Source organism: Danio rerio, chromosome 16 (assembly GCF_052040795.2).
Source record: "Danio rerio strain M-AB ecotype USA chromosome 16, GRCz13ab, whole genome shotgun sequence".
Lineage (NCBI taxonomy): Eukaryota > Metazoa > Chordata > Actinopteri > Cypriniformes > Danionidae > Danio > Danio rerio.
Window position 1 is genome coordinate 41,780,011 of NC_141036.1, and position 21,370 is coordinate 41,801,380.

Here is a 21,370-nt window from a genome sequence, read left to right on the forward strand (position 1 = left end):
AATAAAAGTCCCGCGCGCACGACACTTAAAGGGATAGTTCCTAGCAAGAGAAAACTTTTGTCACCATTTATTTACTGAACATTTATTACCTCTGTTAAACAAAAATATGTATTCTGAATAATGCTAGAAATCGGCAGGAAAAAATACTATGGAAGTCATTGTCTAGCAGTCTGTCTAGCAATGTTTAGCCTAAATGTGTTTAACAGAAAAAAGAAACTCAAACATGTTTTGAAGCAAGTGAAGATTGAGTAAATGACGACAGAATTATCATATCTGGGTGAATATTTCGTTTAAAGTCTGCATTAAATCAAAATGTTCAATGTTTATGTTGCTAGCATATGGCTAGTCTTAAAATAAACAAGTTAATCTGTGCAAATGAATCCACTGAAAAGTTTGTTTTGTGGATCTTTAATCAAAATCTGCCCATCGGCTTCTTTTCTGAAACGGCGATTCTTTTCTGACGACTCTGACTGGCCAGGTTATGTCCGAGTCCAATCAAAACTGGACTCGAGTCCTAGTTCAAGTACCCCAATACAACCAAAACCCCTCTAAAACCAGCCTGGTTGACTAGCTAAAACTAGCCAACCAGCCTAGGCTGGTTTAAGCAGTTTTTTTTCAGTAGCAGTCTTTGTTTTCATGAATGAATTATTTTTGTTCCAGTTTGTGATGTTTTATTCGATTTAAAACCAATTAAATTATTTGCTCCTGTTATAGTTTGAGCCAAAAATATGTCAGATGGGCATAAATATACGCCCTTTATGTTGCAAAGTTTAATTTCCAGATTAAAAAACTAAATTAACCATATAAATGAATGTCTAATGAATGTCAAACGTCAAACTAACTTTATTGCGGTTTACGACCTGGCTAAGCACAAATAAAAAAAAAACATTCATGTTAACCTTATACATAAAATAATGGTGCACCCAAAAATAAAAAATTAACATTCATGTCATTTCAAATCTGGATGATTTTCTTTCAAGTTATTTTTGCAGGATGTCTGTAATGCAATAATATATGTATGTATATATATATTATATATATATATATATATATAATTTTAGGCTGGATTACTGTAATACTCTGTTTGCTGGCTGCCCAGCATCCTCTATTAATAAACTTCAGCTAGTACAAAATGCAGCAGCTAAAGTTCTTACCAGGTCTAGAAAATATGATCCCCTATCACCCCAAAGTTATCCTCCTTACCCTGGCTGCCTGTTAAGTTTCATATTGAATTTAAACTATTACTTCTCACCTATAAAGCTCTAAATAATCTAGCTCCTTTTTATCTAAACAACCTTCTGTCTCGCTACAATCCAACTCGCTCTTTAAGATCTCAAAAGTCAGGGCTTCTGGTAGTACCTAGAATAGCAAAGTCGAGTAAAGGAGGTCGAGCCTTCTCCTTTATGGCTCCTAAACTCTGGAATAGCCTTCCTGATAATGTCTGAGGCTCAGACACAATCTCTCAGTTCAAAACTAGATTAAATACCTATCTGTTTAGCAAAGCATACACTCAGGGCATCACTTAGTAGGTTTCCACACAGGTTTCTGCATCTCGTTTATAAACACTATGAACAGCAGCTACGCTAATTATTCTCTTTATTCTCTATTTCCACCTGGGTATACTCATCCCGAGACCCTTAGACTATGAAGCGCCACTGATTCGATCCAAGACCAGCGACAAGATGATCCCAAGGTTTCCTTAATCCTGGACCAGGCCGTTTCCTGAGCAGCTGCTGTGGTGATCATGGAGGAGTGGAGAGCATGAGACTGATTTCTGCGACGCTCCAGGGACAGATGAGCCTTCGCTGAGGTCCAGCTTCTCCAGAGCCTTGACTGCAGCTCTGCACAAGACGTTTGGCCAGTGGAGAAATGGTTGTGCCCAACTGAGCCACGTTTCTCTTAAGGTTTTTTTTATTCTGACCTTTCCCCAATTGGTGAAGGGTTTTCCCTGCCGCTGTCGCCACTGGCTTGCATGGTTCAGGATCTGTAGAGCTGCGCATCGATGGATTTGCTCTTCAGTGTTTGGACTCTCAGTAATAATTATTAGACCACACTGAACTGAACTTAAACTCTGAAAATTGAACTGACACTGTTTCAAACACTATAATCTTCTATGTGAAGCTGCTTTGACACAATTTAAATTGTAAAACCGCTAGAGAAATAAAGACGAATTGAGTATATATATATATATATATATATATATATATATATATATATATATATATATATATATATATATATATATATATATATATACATATATATATATATATATATTTATGTTAAATATAGATATTTAGTCAGCATCAACAACATCTCTTATACAGTAACAAATGCTTTAAATGGGCTTTTAATGCATTTATTACTTTTTAAAGGCAGTAATGAACTGAATTGCATGAATGAAAACTTACACTGTTTATTTAACACTGTGCTTTAAAAGTGTGCTTTGACACATTCTTACATAAGTTCATTGTTCAATGCATAGGTAAAATAATACTTAAATATATTAACATCAAATGCTAAATAAATAAATTTTTCTCCGACTCCTGTGTGTAGGCTCAGTAAGTTGACTTTTATAGTGACGAATAATTTTTTACATTGCCTTTAAAGTGAAATAACTGAACATAAACATAGGAGGCTGACAAAAATGGTCGTTTTAGAAGAACATTTCAGATGGCGCTTAGAGGTTTTTGCATCTGAACTCTTCATATATAAAAGTATGGTAATAATACTTTTAATATATTTAAATTAAGTTAACTTTTGGTTAGTATACTTGCAATGTACTTATTTTCACCAGGGGTCTCTTTAACTCAGTGAACACTAGCTGGCTCACTTTACTTATTAGCTTATATTTGAGTGTACTGTGCTGTGTAGATGTAACACTAGCACAAACTGAAGCATAAGTGTGTTTCCATTAGTTTTCCACAAAACTTTTCTGAGTGTTGTTAAAAACTGTTGTGAAATGAAGACATTTCCATTCTAACCATTGTTCTTTGGCTAAAGCTCAACATTTGCTGGTCAGACACTGAAAGAGCCCTGGTGCTAGTTCAGTAGATATTATAGTAGGATTACTCATATCAGTAAACACACTCTTATATTTCACATTATAGTCACACAAATGGCAGGGCAATGTGCTTTAAACATTACATGACGCATCAATATTGTTCTATAAAGGCTAAATTGAGTCTGCAGTCTGTAAAACAGATCTTCTCTTTGTTGTTTTGTGTTGTGTTCACACTTATTGTCAGATCAACAAACAGATAAAGTAGTTCAGGCATGTTTTGAGTGCATTACAGTGCCGTATCACTACGCTGAAGGATTTGACTTGTGTTAATGCAAGGAGCCGGTGTGATGAACAAAGAGCAGGAGTCAGAGATACAGTTTATTGAAGACAATAGTTTACAGTTTGATCAGCAGAAAACAGCTTCAACACACTCCATGGGGTTCGCAGGCCGCTCTGCATACAGTCTCAGTTTCACAGAAATGATAGAAGAGCAGCACACATGTGGTCAGTGACCAAATCAGATCATCAGGAATTCATACTTCCATTGTTTTCTGACATGATGCTGTTTTCCGCTTCCACATTTTTTTTAAATTATGAGACAAGTAAAAATATACAATCACAGTACATTATAAAGAAAATGGAAAGACAAAAAGAAAACATTTTTAAAAAAGAAAACAAAAAAAATTAACAGTAGGGGTATATACATCATATATTAAAGAAAAAGATTATACAATTGACACATTTCAGTTGTTTTTAAAGCATTTTTTTGTAAAAGAGTTAGAAATTGTTTTAAAGTAATGCTGCATTTCAGTGAGCAAGATATTAAAAAGGGTTTTTGGTTTGAAAATGTACATTTATGTATATACAATTTTGTTAATAACATAAGAAGATTAAGAAAAAAAAAATATTTTTTTATGTATAGCATCCGTTTTATTATTTACAAAACATTTTCCCATAGTAAGGAAAAATCTTTATCAACATTCTTAATAAGAAAAAGAAAAATCATTTCAAAGCAAATTAGAAAAACTGCATTGCCAAAATAAGTGAACTAGGCACTTATTTTTTTGTGTTGCTTACAAAATGAACAATTAATATCAATATCTTTTTTATATCTTACTAAGAGAGTATTGACCGAGTGTGTATGGTGAATAGTTCTAAATGAAACTTCTATTATCTTATTTGTAATTAAGTAGCTATTTGGGATGAGCCATATTTGATTTCTTCAATCAATATCTGAAACAAAAGAATTCCAATAAAATAAAAAAAAGTCACATTTGGAACTGATACAGTTCCATTAGGAAATAACATCAGAACTTTTCAATGCAGATGGATGGGGCAACCATTACTGTTTCCAAAACAGTGAAAAGCCTTGGAGTAACGATTGATGACCAACTAAACTTCTCTGACCACATCTCTAGAACTGCTCGATCTTGCAGATTCGCACTCTACAACATCAGAAAGGTCCGACCCTTCCTATCTGAACATGCAGCTCAACTCCTTGTTCAAGCTCTTGTTCTCTCCAGACTGGACTACTGCAACTCTCTACTAGCCGGGCTTCCAGCTAACTCTATCAAGCCTCTTCAGCTGCTTCAGAACGCAGCAGCACGAGTGGTCTTTAATGAACCTAAAAGAGCACATGTCACTCCGCTGCTCATCCGTTTGCACTGGCTGCCAGTTGCTGCTCGCATCAAATTCAAAGCTCTGATGTTTGCTTACAAAGCGAATTCTAGCTTCGCTCCTTCTTATCTGCTCTCACTTCTGCAGATCTATGTGCCCTCCAGAAACTTGCGTTCTGTGAATAAACGTCGCCTCGTGGTTCCATCCCAAAGAGGGAAGAAATCACTTTCCCGAACTCTCGCGCTCAATCTGCCCAGTTGGTGGAATGAACTCCCTAACTGCATCAGAACAGCAGAGTCACTCGCTGTCTTCAAGAAACCACTAAAAACTCAACTATTTAGTCTGCACTTCTCTTCCTAATCTGCAATTGCCTCTCTGGCTCCACCGCTAACTGTATTACAAAAAAATAAATAAATAATTTACTAATGTTTTGCTTCGTACACTTTACACACCTGAAACTTGCCTAAAGCACTTATTCATTGTTGCTCTTATAGTTGTGTAAATTTCTTTTTTCGTCCTCATGTGTAAGTCTGCTAAATGTAAATGTACTGATTTGTTTGAAGAAGTTGCAGAGAAACTATATTTTCCTACCTTTGTAGTAGAAGCGTCTCAAGGGGGGAAGTAGAAGGATAGAGAATGCCTTGGACTAACCTAATAACTCCAGATGGTATGGCATCAAATACGACAGCAAATTCTTTAGGGGGGATGGGAGTATTGAATCGATTAAGAAATTTTGTTTATGAAATTGAGATAATTTAGCTGGTATTTTATCAGCATTATAGTTACAGAGTAATAACAATTAAGCCATCCAAATTAAGAAAATATGTAATTTGGAATAAAGTTCCAGATTGATGTTGGATTTTAGAGAATATTTTTTGTCCCATTTAATTTTGACAGTATTATTTAATGTACGGAAATCCAGCATATTAAGACCACCATTCTCAAAGCTCTTCATAACTTCTGCTTCCCACATTCTGCACTTCCTCCCGCAAGTGTCGCAGTCAGAGCTGCATGCAAATGAGGGCCGGCTGAAGCCTCCCCATTGGTCTATTAGCTCTAGATTGACACCTCCTCCCTCCAACCAATCAGGTGAGGAGGAAAGCTGACGTCACTCTAATGGCGGCTTCAACTGGCCCTCATTTACATGCAGCTCTGACTGCAACCCTCGCAGGAATTTGGGAAGCAGAAGCGGAAAACAACAAATGACAAACATCAAACATGGAAGAATGAAACCATTTCCTGCTGCTGAAAGCCTCTGCGTCATGCTGAACCCCTCGTGCTCCAAAATCTCCTCTAAAACAGGTCCTCTTTCAGGGTGGAAAGCATAAACTACACATATCTAGAACAGTCTTTATTTTTATTGGTTTTTTAGCCATGGCTGATCCAGAATCTGCTGCACTGTTTGCAGTCTCTGATCATCATCCCCAAGGGTAATGCAGGTATTCATAAATGCCATGAATTCTGTAACATTTTAAAAGAGAAAGTTAGTTAATGGTGGACACACACACACACAGCTCAATATTGACCTGAATGACTCCTGTTGTGCCCTAATGTTCAGTCTTCATGAAAATATAATATATATTTTCCTAATGTTGGCCTCATTTTAGAAACCGTCACCAAACCTCAAGATAAAGAAAAACATTGTTTTGGGTTTTTCTGCTGGTAAAATGTGGCCAGGGTCAATTCTGACCCATAAGTCAACAGGAGGGATGAACAGTGTCAGTCCCAGTCATCTTCTTACCTTCAGGTATGCTGGAACATTGTTTTTCTATTTCCCGCATGATGCCAAACAGCTGCTTCACTGTGTTTTTAACCGCCTTCTTTGGAGATATCCTTGTGTCTGGTGGGTATTTCTTTGGATCTGTCAGAAAGAGAGGTTTAGTGTTGAGCAAGCAGTTCAGCTAAAGCCCCATTCAACTGAGTCTCAGAGACTAATGAATGTTTTTCGGCTTCCTCCTGAAATAATCTGACTTACCATGACAGATGTGCATCCCACAGCCAAAATCAATTAGCTTGATTTGCAGAGGCCGGTCGATTACGAGGATATTACAATCATGAATATCATGATGACAAATTTTCCGCCTCAAGCACTCCTGCGCTGCTTTGACAATCTGCAGGATAAGCGTACGCGCGACTCTCTCCTCCAGGTGTTGGTGCTTCTGCAGGAAATCCTCCAGTGTTCTGCACGGGCCGAGATACTCCATCACCAACATTATTGTCTTACACACTTTCTGTAAGCAGATGCAATGAGTTAAAATAAAGCACACGACAGCAGTCCTCAGGTCAGTCTTTACTAGGCATGGGCCGGTATTAGATTGTGGCGGTATGATAACCTTGGATCAAAATATCACGGTTTCACGGTATTGTGATTACTGCTCTAATATGTAGTCTTTTTGAATGTCTGGGTAAAAGACAAACTTGTTCCCCTCTGAAAACAATATATTTTATTTTGTAATAGATTTATAATATTTTTTTGGCAGTAAACATGTCAGGCTAAATAATTCAAAAGATTAATTGACTTCTGCGGCCCTCATTTGTTTCAAAAACACTGATTTCTTTACTATTTAAAACAGCATTTTTGGATATTTATTCAGCTGGAGATACCGTTGTCCTAAAAAAACTGTAAATAATATATCTCACACAACGGTATTACAGAAAATTTGGCAGTTTTAAAACCTCGACTTTTCCATACCTTAAAAACAGTTATTGGCCCATGCCTAGTCTTTACACTGGCTTCCAGTTACATTCAGGATAGATTTTAAAGTAGAAATGAGTTTATTTTGCTTACCGCACCGGCATATCATTAACCCACAAGCTTTTCTGAAAACAAGACAAAGTTATTTACATGTCCAGAAATGCTTCTTGATTTAGGAATTTGAATTTACAAAATTAAAACGACAATAAGAAACGAGACAAACCCTCCTGCAGCGCATTGTGCATGAAATGTGCTGTATAAATACACTTACTCCTCTTGGCAATTTCTCCACTTTAACTAAAAACCATTCCTGGAGCTTGATGAGCAGCGGGCTGGGGGGATCTCTCACAATTGTCATCATGGCCACTTCGATTGGTATGGGTAACGGATATCCAGGCTGAAGATAAAGTGCACATTAGCTGCATATCAACAACATGTAATCCTGTTTTTCAATATAACTGTAAAAGAAAATCTGTAAATCAGCAGCTTTCCGTATTTTGTGATTCATGTTTTTTTTCTGTGTATTTATTTATGCTTTTGAAATGCATTATGGGAGCTTGATGTTTATTATCTGCACTGGTTTTGTCAATTGTGATGTAAAAATCTGGTAATTCGGCTTCTGACGGTATTAGATTTTAATGTGATGAATTGCGGAAGCTTTGATATTATCAAGATATTAAGCTGAGCTGTGAAACAGATTACTTTATCAGGTATGATTACAACAATACCTAGTGTATTGCTTATTAAATACATGTAAAAAAAGATTATAAAGTACAATAATAGGTAACACTATAATAAAGTATAAACTAAACTACTTTAGATAAATTAACTGATGTTAACGAGAGGACTTTACTGCACAGAGTTAACGAACCAAAGACAAACAGTCTCTGAATTCCCAAAGTCGTAGCCCAGATTAACCTGAGAAAAGCATCATGTTTGAAAATAAATGGCTTAATAAGGGTTCAACATGTTGCAGAATAAAATAATCTTAAAAGACACTCTAAAAGTGTAAATAATAATTATTCATTATTGTGCATGTTCATTATTATGATATACTGAATTATTGAATATTGGCATGTGACTACTTTTTCTGTTATATGTATATAAAGTCACTGTTAAACTGCAGAGTTAAATTTTCAGCATCAAAACTCGGCAGAGCACATATTAATTCCCATCATAACCATAAATAAACAGAAAACAGCAGTGAATCACAAAATGATCAGTAGATATTTGTATAACCACAGCCGCAGACAGACTCATCTATTAAATGTATTTTGTGATGCTTCAAATATGAATCACGCATGATGTTTTCAGACTTACCACATTGCTGTCAACTTCTGAAGTAGTCGACTTGATGATAAACTGTGGATGAAAAGTAGAATTAAACATGAGTGAGCAATCAAACATGATTTCTCTAAAGTTGATGTCCTCTAAACTGGACTAGGGTGAATAGACTTACCTGTTTGCCGTCCATTTTTCTGATACCACGATAGACATTGCCGTAGCAGCCAGCTCCAATATTTTCTTTCAGGTCATATTTTGCTTCCACTGAAAGATAAAAACAGCATGTTCATTTGAGACAGCTTCTAGTTATGCCTGAACAGACAGTATAAAAATAAAGCAATTTAACCCGTAACAGCCAACAACATAAACAAAGCCAATTTGCCCCGAATTAAGTTTTTTGAAACTTTTTTTAATTCAAAAGCCTTTTCCCAAAATATGTCAAAATAGTTTGTCACTAAAAAAATCACTCCATTTGCTGAAACTGAGAGAAAGTTGAGGCCAAATGACCCCAGTGTGTATGAAACAGCAACACAAGGGTTAAACAACATCAATCAAACATTAAAAATACATTCAAATGTACCAGAACCAGGAGAAGGCCCTATCCTCTGTCTACATGGCGGTCTTCTTTGTCCGGAAGGACCGGGAACATGTAACATACTTTTTTCCATTTATTAGCAGTAAATAACGCTCTCTAGGGTGTATAAATGAGTTTACTGCAGTTAATTATCTGAGTTTTCGCCTTGTCTGAGTATCAAATGAAAAGTTCCTCAATACACGTCTGTTCTGTCAGGCGTCTGGTGGATTCTGACACTCGCGGTGCAGAGCGCGTTCGATTTATGACGTAGCGTAGGGCCAGACCAAAGATGGGATGGGGGTCCTGTAGGTACAGGTGTTCGCGTTTATTCTTCAGGGTGTAAAAGGTGAAGTGGCATATTAACCTACTGTTTAGGGCTCGTGATAACATTATAAAATACGCGTGGACCTTATACAACTCTTTTGCCATCTCTGCATGGGGAAAAGAGGGAAGAATAAAGTTAATCACGCAAGGCCTGGCATGATTGATGTTTGACGGGTCCAACACGGCTGATTAATTTGAGGACTCTGCATCGGCCTTTAGCTCTGCACTGAATTTACAATGTAATACGGAATCACGATGCGTTGACTCTTGTCCAGAAGTCTGCTGCTAAGAAATCGAGAGCTCCGGAGTCTAATGTTAGTTGTCATGGAAACGAGGATGTCTTGGCGGCAGTACGTGAAGTTGCTAACCTATGGAATAAAATTTCTGTTATAATTATAAAATTCACGCATCTGCAATTATGAAACCGCAAAGGAAAACGGAACATAACTTGTGACGTTACTTTACAGACACGAAATAGTTTCACCACGGACACGAAGAGTACGAATCAAACAGCGACAGTCCACTGTCAAAATACATCACCGCGGTCACAGGCATTAATAAACGAGCCAGAGTCATCGATCACAACAGTGCGCTTGCGTGATGAGATCCTGAATCCTGACTGAAGGAAGCCCCCCGAACAAAATGTCTGGGCAGCTCCCACACACCGTCTCAGGTAAGACTTTTGTTAATCCCTCTTTGAGAACTGTCCTCCATGAGCTGTAATAAAGGTTGAGACTCAATGAGGTCCATTTTCGCTGTGTTTCTTAGACATTTTACAGAATCAAAATTAAGATCGGGCCGAGGATAGCAAGCTAAGTTAGCATAACGTAAGTGAACTTGACAGGCAGCGAGCGCAGAACTTCTCAGTGAATCACTTAACGGTGTTTAACTATAACATGGCATCTGTTGATTAAGTGTTTTTGAAAGCCAGATAGACTATTGATCTATTATAAAGAAGATATCAGCAAAAGGCAAGTTAAATATTTGAGGGTTTTTGCTTATTTTTATGACACTGAATTAAATCCATCAATTGTTTAAAAAACTTGAGATCTACGTTAATTTATCTTATTATCACCGAATGAGTGGGAAAATATATTGAATAATGTAATAAAGTCTGTGCAGATTAGCAATTGGTTAAATAAGTGACCCGGACCCATGGGCGTAAATCATGAGGGGCAGTCATTTAAACACTCGTATTTCATCTGAAAGCTGAATAAATAAGCTCCTCATTGATTTATGAGAGAAGATTACATGTTCAGATATACGTTTTTATATTATCTTTAAGTTAGCAATCCACATTACTAAGCAGAAATGACGTTTTTATATATTTATAGCAATTTACAAAGTCTTTATGAAGAGAATTCTTATCTAAAGTAGAGTAACCTAACTTAAATAATTTGAGCAAATAGCCAAAAAAGTATATTTTGTCTCATATAGTGACTATTCCCTCAAATCTACCTGCTCAACATAAGACTCGTTTCTTAGTATTAGAAAAATGCCCAATATCTATCTGTCTGTCTGTTTTTAATTAGCTCAGATTATGTCCTGCTTACAAGCACTTGAATCTATGAAAACTGATCATACTAAGATTTTTAGCATAATAGAAAAAGTGGACCTTTTAAAGACTAAAGACTTTGATATTATTTTCTGCTGGATACCAGGCTGGTCATATGGGATGAGTTGGAAATGAGCGTGCAGATAAAGCATGATAAAGGAAGATAGAAGTTGGAGATAACAGAACGTAAACTTCCTGTGTCTGATGTTAAACCTGTTTTAAATCTGTATGTTAATGAGAAATGGCAGATGGAATGGGATGAATGTAGGAAAAACACATGGTATGAAGTGAATCCATTAATTAATGAAAGGAATAATTACCATTTTGAAAATAGACATGACCAGGTTGTTCATACAAGATGTAGCATCAGACACTCATGGCTTACACTCGCATATTTATGAAAAGCGGAAGAAATACCTATTGGTGACTTGTGTAAAAATATTTTACCGATAAAACATTTTAATATGTTTAAAATATTTCCCGAATAAAAACGTTCTCTAATACAGGGCTCGAAATTGCGACCATTTTGGTCGCATATGCGCCCGAAATTTTATCTATGCGACCTTAAAATATATTTGGGAGCATTTCTGCGAGTGCTTAAAATTGTTATGTGCGACCAGTTTTTACTGTAAAATGTTCACCACATGCGCGGATTCGGGAGACATTCACGCAGAATGCATCTCTGCACTTGAAACGTGAAACGCAGCGCTCAGGAATGGTTTAAAACTGTTGTCATGTCAACTTGCTGCAGTAAACAAATCCAAGTCCGTAATGCGTGCCCCGCCTTCACGCTCTTCTTATTGGCCCACTGCTCTAGCACTGAACGCGAATGATTGGTTAATATCAGCTGTCAATCACTCAGTCAGCGCTTCTGGCTTGGGATGACAGAGAGAGCTACTACCGCGAAAAATTGTAAAGCGCTGAAGAGGAGAATGAAGATAACACTGACAGATTTTGTTTTAGAAACCATGACATCTAAAGTTATAAATACTGAAACATCTTAGTAGTGATCATGTGCTAAATGTTAATCCACTATCTACACTTTTCCAAGAGTAGAAGACTTCCATTGGCTTCAAGTCCGCTATGTAAAGTCTGTGGGGTGGAGTTTTCAGGTAACTGTTTGCCACATCTAGCACGAGAGCTTCTGTCTTCATATAATCGCCAAATGCTGTCCGCCATGCAAGGGACAGCTATATGTCAAATTGAACACCACGTAAACCATCGCGAACGGGCTTGCATTGAGTAAACTAATATTGCTACTCATAAAAATAAACCGGTATTGCTATTAACATGTATGCATATAATAAGCTACAATATGTGTCAAAAGCATTAGTGCAATATCAGACAGCACTTGTGAGAACAGCAGAGTTATACCGTTAACAGATTCATTTAAGCAGTGCGTGCAGGGCCGGTGAGCGCTCCGTGTATCTTTTGCTCACTCAGTTCTGTTATAAAAATATATTTTATTGTGATAACGGGATTTCGTTGAGACATATTTTCCTCAAGCTTGCATTTATATATATATATATATATAATTTTTTTTGCTTGTTAGTTTGTTTAGTGTTGATTTCAAATACAATAAATATGTTTGTATAAAACTTGTAGTAACGGTGCTCTTAATTGGTGGGTGCGACTAAATTTTGGCTGATGCGCCTAAATTTTTAAAGTTAGGAGCACCGGTGCTACCAAGCAAAAAGGTTAATTTCGAGCCCTGCTAATATCATGTAAAAATACACATTGTGTTTTTAAATGATATTGGAGAATGTTTTTATTCTGGAAATATTTGAAGTGAGCTGTTTGAAAAGGTGTTTTACAATATTTATCTTTAATCTAACTAAAAGATTGTATATGACTGTTTTCAGTGTTGTTGCTTGCTACTTGTATGTTTTTTGTTGTTATTTTAAAATGTATGTTTGCTAAGATTGTTTACTAACTGCAATGAGCGTCATCATGCTAACTGATATGATATGATTATAAATTGTATATTTAGTACATGTTTTTTGCCATGAATATAGCCAATGCTGCTGATATGGCATTAAAACCTAAATAAAATCTGTCCATCCATCCATCCATCCATCGTTCTGTCTATCTATCTATCTATCTATCTATCTATCTATCTATCTATCTATCTATCTATCTATCTATCTATCTATCTATCTATCTATCTATCTATCTATCTGTTTGTCTGTCTGTCTGTCTGTCTGTCTGTCTGTCTGTCTGTCTGTCTGTCTGTCTGTCTACCCTCTTTAACCATTGTCAATCATAATTCTGCATGACTTACAGCTTAATTTTATGTTAATGTTTATCAGGTTCCATTTGGAGAAATAATATCTGCTGCTCAAAGCCTGGTGTCGAGGCTCACCAACACCCTAAGATCACCAGAGAACACAAACCAACTAAGAGAGATTAGTTCAACACAGAGAGAGAGGACAACATCACGTTTCCAGAGCCAGTCAGTTCAGCAAGAAATGAGGTGTGAGATTCAGTGGATGACTGTATGTGTAGAAGAATCTAATGTGTTTTTTTCTCTAATACAAATTGTTCCTACACTAATGAGAAAATATTTGTAGGTCATTTCCTGGGTTTTTCCGAGAGGAGCGTAGAGGGAAAAGCTGTTTTGCACCATATAAGGGGCAATGTAAAAGCTTATTAATGTATTTTTACCTGCTGGACAAACAGCATGAAAAAACACCAAAAGGAGAGGCAGAAGTACATCTCACTATGGCTGGACTTGGAAGACAGCAGTTAAATGTGCAAGAAAATTTCCCCCATTCAGAGGTATGATTAAAGTTCCATGCCCTGTTATTTTGTATTTCTGTATTTGTTCCAAAATTATAATGTATTAATTAGGGATGCTCATTTCGGTTAATTTTGCTAACCGACAACCGTCGCTCATTAATCGGTTATTAACGGTTAACTGGTCAGATTACAATTAATTTTATATTAAACAAATTGACGTGTCTATTTTGTGTCTGACACATTAAATAATGCATTTTAAAATACTAATTTATTTTTATATGCTAGCACAGTGGTTCTCAAACTGTGGTACGTGTACCACTAGTGGTACGCAGGCTTCTTTCTAGTGGTACGCGGATGAATCAAATATGTAATATGTACATGCTACATATATTTAAAGAAATTATCAAAAATGATTTATATACGAATATGATGACATAAAGCCTATATTTATGAGGTCTAGGCAACATTTCCAGGCGCTAACAAACCAGGAGTTATTTCTTTTTTAAACTGTACAGAGCTTAAGCTGCTTTACTAGACCTAATACGCTACTGTATTTCAAAACTGCTCATTATGGTGGTACTTGCAAAGACAATTTTTTTCCAAGGGGGTACTTGATGAAAAATGTTTGAGAACCACTGTGCTAGCATATTAATAATAGAACAAAACAACAGAGCATCTTTACGCACTTGCAGTGTTTAGCACAGAAGAACAGAATAAGAGAAGAACTAAATAAAATGAATAAAATAAATAGGACTGCCCTAAATTATTTTCACTTCAATAATTAATTTATATTACAAAACGAAAATACTGACTGATTCTTTTTAATAACCGGCATAGGCTGTTTTTTTTTCGCCAATCATGTTTTTTTTTTCTTCTGTCAAATAAAATCGCAGACTTTCTCAAATCGCCAGCTCCACGGAAAATATGCATTTATTTAATGCCCCGCTGTCATTATTATAATCACAAAACCTTTTTACATTTTAATAGAAATCATTATTTTAAAGAATATGTCCTGATATGGTTTCCTCTCTCTCTCTCTCGCGGTTCAAGTGCGTGCGCTGCGTGATGAAAAGACAACAACACGCGCGCATAGGTTGACTTTTTGTAAACAGTTTTGTTGTTTAAATATGATGTTACATTATTGTGCATACATGCTTTATAAGCTGTAAAATAAAAGGTAAAGCCTATTTGTTGTGTTTATGATGCAGATCCAGGTCAACATCAGCGCTAGTTTGGCATCAACACGTCTGTTAAACAGCAATATTCTTCTTCCATTTTGCTTCTTTGGCAAATGTGTCTGTAGTAGGGATGTAACGGTATCAGAATTTCACGGTACGGTAATACCTCGGTATGAATGTCACGGTACGGTATTTATTGAATCATTTACAGGAAAAAACAAAACTTATGAAAATACTCCAAAAAAGTGCCAAAAGTGTCAATGACATACAAATTAGCCATCTATCTGTAAGCTTTGAAACAGGAACTTCAATTTTAATAACAAAAAATTATTAAACCATGTAAAAAAATAAAGTTTCAATTTAGTAGTGTTGAAAACTCATCACATTCAACATTTAATCACACTCAGCCCATCTACACAGATGAGAGCTCTGCTAGTCGGACTTCTCATCAAGCATCTCCCGCTGGATCTAATCTCACTATATTTATTAAACGGGATATTTCATTTATCTTGTTGTCTTTATCTAACGACATATTTCCTGACTTTGGTCATTGGAATCTATTACTTGTTCTCAGGTAACGTGTTTTGGCTGAGCGCAAAGATAAGTTAATGATTAATGTAACCACGTACATTCTGTATATTGACTGATCGCTTGCCTTTATTTCCTATAATGTATAAACTTATTGTATGTTATACTTTTAAAATGGCCATTATCGATTATTAAAACTGATACTCAGCAAAAGAGAGGGTGTGTTTCGTATTTTCACTGAAATTGAAAGGAGGCAGTTGTTATCGGCTCCGTTTTGTTATCAATATCCACACAGTGAAGATGACGCTCATCTTATGCAGCACGACGCCTCAACATGTCTGCTGTCTAAGTTGCTAATATTAAAATGAAAATAGGCAGTTCCTTAAATCATGTTTACATTTTATTGTTGAGAAAGTGAAACAAGCCAGGGTGATGTGAATGAAGTTATAAAGTACACTGTTCCCTTTGAAGATTTACCCGTGTCCTCGGTATAATCTGCTTTTCCATATCAAACTGAGAAGAAGAGACTGCAGCCTTGATCAAACTTGCGAAGTCTGAACTTACACGGAGATAATGCAGGACTGAACTGTGCGTGTTAGGCTACTTAATATTCAGGAAAAGCCCCAATCAGAGAGGCGAATGTCTGCAGCCCCGCTTCCGTTTTCAGATGTCTCCGTTTTCCATCATCCACACTGAGACGGAGCAGCAGTTTTCGGCGCTCGAGAACTCCGGCGTAGTGTGGACGGTTGGCGTAACCGTAGCAAAACTTATGCGTTTTCAAACTAAAACGCATTAGTGTAAACAGGGCCTTAGAGTTTTCCAGCTCTTTTCATCCCCGCTTCTAGCAGCACACTCCATTTCCGCATTACTGGATCTGTAGCGACAACAGACCGCAAGGGATGATGGTCAAGCATGGGCTGATGGCAATTGTAGTTTTCGCTATCTCCCGTTCGCTTCATTCGCCTGAGCAAATTTTCTCAGAAGACCTATAGTTTTACCGAGTCATGCGACTTCGGTAATATCGAAAAAAAATAATATTGCGGTATGACGGTATTTACAATACTGTTACATCCCTAGTCTGTAGGCACGGGTTATACGTTGTCGTCCCGCAAGTTAAGTATGCCTTGCAGTTAAACAAGGGGCCGAAAACGAGGCGCACCTCACTGCCTTTATGTTGACAAGGAAAAAAGAAGAGAGGACCGCGCTTCTTCTCATGAAACGACTGAATCAGCTGGGTATCGATTGTGTCTGTGTTGTTACAATTGTAATATTTAATAATATATAATAAATTGATATTCAAGATTTGTATATTCATCCAGCTCTGGATAACTTAAAACAGCGATTAGACCTTCAGAGCGGCAATAATGCGTCCTGAAGTAAAGCGAAACGGCTATAAACTCTAGCAAGATAGAGTGATTATATGCAGAGCCATATTCCTTTATCTTTAAATAAAGTAGAACTATAGAAACTGTGTTCATCTTAACTGAAAGCTTCGTCGTGTTTTCTGGCCTCACGCATCGCGCACCTGTCAGTCAGTCAGCACGTAACGCCAAAGGGTTAAACAGACTATACGGTTACAGAAAAGTTTGCGTTATAATCCACTTACCTTTTAATACATTTTGATGCGATTATAATCCGCTATTAAAAACAACAACAATAACTGAATGTTTTGAATGGATAATGTAGCCGTGGCGGGATGCATTTTGGTCCCCGCCATGGAAGAATGAATGTAGCGGAAACCATGCTCTTTAAAAGTTCTCTGTAGTTGTCTTGACAACACAAACTGCTGCTCTGGGATGAGCCGCGAGCAAAAGATGCCCCTCTTAACGCAAAGGCGCATTCAATCGGCCCCTTATGCAGCCAAACTAAAAATATATCAAATAATATGTTTCATGGTTTAACTGATAGCATTAATCGGTTACAAACGCACCCTTTTGGTTAACGGTTAATCGATGATATTGAGCATCCCTAGTATTAATATAATTGAACTGTTCAAGCTTTCAGATATACTTGTGAAATTGTTTCTAAAACTGGCCAACATCTGTGGTGGATGTTTGTTATGCAAGTCTTCAGGTATGTTCTTTTTTCTTCTTTTTTTGATGATGATGATGATGAAATGCTAATACACTCTCAGTAATTGTGCTAAAGCTGGGGCTTTTCAAAGTTTGTGTTTGTATGTAAAGCTCCACATTAGTATCTTAAAACCAAAACCTAAAGTGTACATATTGCACTCAAAAATACAACCATGTTCTCTTTTAACCCCTTGAAACATCATGGCAGTTTGTGTTCCTTTATTTTTTTCTAGGGATGGACCGATACCATTTTTTTTGGAACCGATCCGATCTCGATACAAAAAATTCTGAGCATTGATTAATACAGATCTGATACTGTGCTGTTTTTTTTTCTAAGCATAATACAGTTTCTATAGCTCTGGTGATAAACTCAAATGATAAATCTTCTTTTGTAAAAATAACAGACCTATAGGCTGACTGTATATGACAAACACACAATCTAACTAAACATGATGCTTGCTATAAACTATAGGCTACATTATTTGAGCATTCATTATGACATTGATATATGTTGTGGTCCAGCTTATGTTTCCTTTTTTGAGTGAGATGGAGAAAGTTTAAAACAAGGTCCACTTAAATGCTTCAGCGCCAAAACACAAACTGGTCTGTTGAATAAAGTTTTAATATAATTAAAATGACAGCAAAATATTCACAGTTTCAGAATAGCCTATATTAGGCTACATCATGTTTAGTTAATGACAAGTTCAGTGAATGACAATCCATACTGCTCCTGTCAGTTTCACTTTTATTAATATAATCAACTACTTTGACCACAATAAGCCAGGCTTTACTAACTATTGGCAGCACTTAAAGTATTCCCGTCAGAAGAAGAAACTCAATCGGACACTTTCAAAAACTGAGCAGCACAAAGAGGATAAATCAGTGTGTTGATGATCTGTCCAATGTATTATTAAGCTTTTTCTAATTCAAAGTTTCAGGTAGGCCTACTTTGTGTGTGAATACCTTGCAATTAGGGCTGGGTATCGACCGAATCGTCTTGCTACTATCGAGTATCGAAAAATTCTTTTGCGTTCGGTACCAAATTTCGATACTCAAGGGTATAATCTTGTCAACGTCAGTGAGCTAGAAAATCTGAGCCATCCTTAACGTGACCGGGTCAAATGCTGGTGATTGACTGCAGCAAGGCTGTCTTGAAAATCAGTAGTTTACGACGGTTACGCGCACTCACTCAGAGCTTGTCAAATGTGAGGCTGTAATGCGTACACTACTACACTTTAAAGCATAGCATACATTTAATGCAAAGGATGTTTAAGTAATCAAAAGTATGGCTACATTATGCAAAGATTGACGGCAACAGCGCACGATGCAATATCTGTAAAGTTATCGCGACCAAGACTGGCAACACGTCAAATATGATAAAACACCTGACACAGGGTCCCCGCGGGGTCTTAAAAAGTGTTAAAGTCTTAAAATAAAAAAATCGAAATTTATGGCTTTAAAAAGTCTTAAATTTGCTGTTCTAGGTCTTAAATATTTTTGCACAGGTCTTTATTTTTGTTTTTATTGCTAGGTCTTTGGGGTGTTGTAGTTCTTTATTTCACTAGTCCAATTGTAATTTGCATTACAACTACAAAAAGGTCAACTTTCAATAGCCAATCAGCTTTCTGATATTAAACCCAGTGCGCGCGGCAAATGTGACATCATCGCTGTGTTTGCGGAAGTTCGCTTTGAGTGCACGCAACATGATTTCACTGACAAATGTCGCAAGTACAGTTTTATAAGTAAGAAGTGCCGTAATACGAGAGAGCGAATCTCTGCTCGCGCGCCGGTTTCCTTTTGTTCATGGACAAAACTGCTTGCGAGCTCTCAAAACACTGGCTGCTCACGTGCGAATGATCTGCTCTCGCTCAGTCAGACTCCTTTCGTGCTTTTGCTCTCCAAAGAAGCTTCAGCATACTGTAGTTGTGTTACAATAGCAACTATAGAATTACCACAACAGAGTAATTGAAGTACTTTACAAAACACTTTACAGCAGACACTAGTTCACTTTATTTTAGTGATAAAATGGGATTGATAGTAGCATTTATTTAAAGAGTGAATAGTACAGTAAGCTATAATACCTAAAATACCTAATTTATACCTATTATTACCTATTTTCTATCACGGTTACATTTCTGCTTGCCAGAATGACCAATAATTATTGGCTAGAAATTGCAACAGCCATCGGAAAGTAGGAAAGTTTTTGTAAAACTTTGGAAAAACCTGAGGGATAAGTTTGTTAAAACAACAAAAAAAGAGGCCCCCAAAAACATCTTCAATGATAATGATTATCTTTTTATTCGTCTGATTTTACTTTCTGTTTTTTTGGAGCGCCGCCTGTCATTAAAAAAAAATATCTCAATGGTGAACGTGTCAAGTATAAAAGCCTTAATCTGTTTTGTGAGTTGTGCGATGCGGTGCCAGGTGAAAGTATAAATCTGCATAAGATGTTTGTTTTTTCTGTAGTTCAACGGTGCATTTAATCTGACTTTACCACTGTTCAATTTAAATAACTTTGTTTTACCCCTAATTTAATGCTTTTACATTTTCTCTCGCGTGTTTTTGATATTGTTTCTCAACTGTGCTTGTTTACAGAATAATTCTCTATCCAGTCAACACTAAAAACAGTCATCATCTCACTGTTTGGAGCAATGGTCTCCACTCAAGTCTTTTAATTGAACTAGAGCTCTGTGAAGCTGTAGATAATTCAATCATCCACATATTGTGACAGTGTCCATACAATGATCTTCTCCCTTATTATAACCCTTTATGCATTCTGGTGTATACAGTATATGCTAGTCATCAAGCTACACGAGTACAAATAAGTTTCTACCCTCCTCTGATAGTTACCTAAAATAAACTCAATAGAAATCAAACCACTTAAAATATTTACCATCCAAAAGGACATACAGATGTTACTACTTCAATGTGTTCCTTGTGCCGCCATTCATACCGCGGCGACGGCGGTACTTGATGCGCCAGCAGCATTTGACCGCTGGGTGGCACTTTAACCACAGATATTCAGCTTTGCCTTTTCACAATGCTAAACAGACTGTTCTGTAGGCGTAGCTTACTGTATGTGATGTGATGTGTTCAATTAAAATATAATTTTAATTTAGTTTTTCTGGTAATAGACATGCTCTTACACTATACTATGCTGTAGAAAAGATACATGGTGAGAAGTCAAAAAGCAAATATAAGAATTAAGTTATTAGCCTTCAGTGCCCGATTAAATTGCGTTGGGGTGAAAATAATGTTTTGATTTCTTTGACTATCATGGCAATGTTATAATCTCAAATCTTAAACGTGCGCATATAAAAAACAGCAAAATAATATAGATTATCCTGCCGGTAGAGCACATCACCTCACAGTTGTGAACTTGCGATCACCTCAACTTACATTTAAATTTTGTTTACCTGGTTTATTGTAAACTTATTAAGTGCAAAGAGGATTCGTTTTGGAAAATAGAATTGAAGAAATGAAAGACAACTAAAATGAAAGCACAAACATTCAGTACAAATAATTAGTCTTAAATAAATAAATAAATAAATAAATAAATAAAGCAGTCTTTTAGTCTAAATATAGAGAGATGTAGTGTTTGCTGTTTTGATAGAACTAAGACTAGACATGTTCATTTATATTTTTAATTTACGTTTTTATTTACATTTTCGTTGTTGATTATAATTACGATCTCATTTTATGTTTCAATTATGGTACATAATAATAAACGAATAATGAAAATAAATGAATAATGAAAATAGGACATAAATTAAGTCTGGCAGGTTTATTTTTAATAATTT

The 21,370-nt window shown here is 36.4% G+C and overlaps 2 protein-coding genes across 16 annotated transcripts in view; one reads left to right on the forward strand and one right to left on the reverse strand.

Annotated features, from left to right (window-relative positions):
• Positions 1-3,369: 3,369 nt before the first annotated feature.
• LOC141378271 (serine/threonine-protein kinase pim-2-like) lies at positions 3,370-9,412 on the reverse strand. Of its 2 annotated transcripts, XR_015511846.1 has the most exons (8): positions 9,181-9,412; positions 8,776-8,864; positions 8,637-8,678; positions 7,588-7,713; positions 7,410-7,441; positions 6,597-6,852; positions 6,363-6,482; positions 3,370-6,082 (listed from the first exon to the last, which is right to left on the reverse strand). XR_015511846.1 is itself a non-coding variant. In XM_087287583.1 (7 exons), exons 1-7 carry the CDS (start codon positions 9,266-9,268, stop codon positions 5,979-5,981), a joined length of 825 nt encoding a protein of 274 aa, XP_087143709.1. In that variant the 5' UTR covers positions 9,269-9,412; the 3' UTR covers positions 3,370-5,978. The 2 variants fall into 2 exon arrangements, 1 of the variants encoding a protein (XP_087143709.1); XM_087287583.1 differs by lacking the exon at positions 7,410-7,441.
• A 672-nt stretch (positions 9,413-10,084) lies between these two features.
• The window catches only part of LOC147840359 (uncharacterized), a 42,838-nt gene continuing 31,552 nt past the window's right edge, over positions 10,085-21,370 (forward strand). For 8 of the 14 annotated variants that reach the window (XM_087287603.1, XM_087287606.1, XM_087287595.1 and 5 more), the window contains exons 1-3: positions 10,085-10,171; positions 13,363-13,526; positions 13,624-13,831. The gene's annotated coding sequence lies outside the window, so the exon portion shown is untranslated. Of the gene's footprint in view, positions 10,172-11,898; positions 12,166-13,362; positions 13,527-13,623; positions 13,832-17,495; positions 17,572-21,370 lie in introns of those variants that run through there. The other 6 variants (XM_087287596.1, XM_087287602.1, XM_087287598.1 and 3 more) reach the window with 2 other exon arrangements.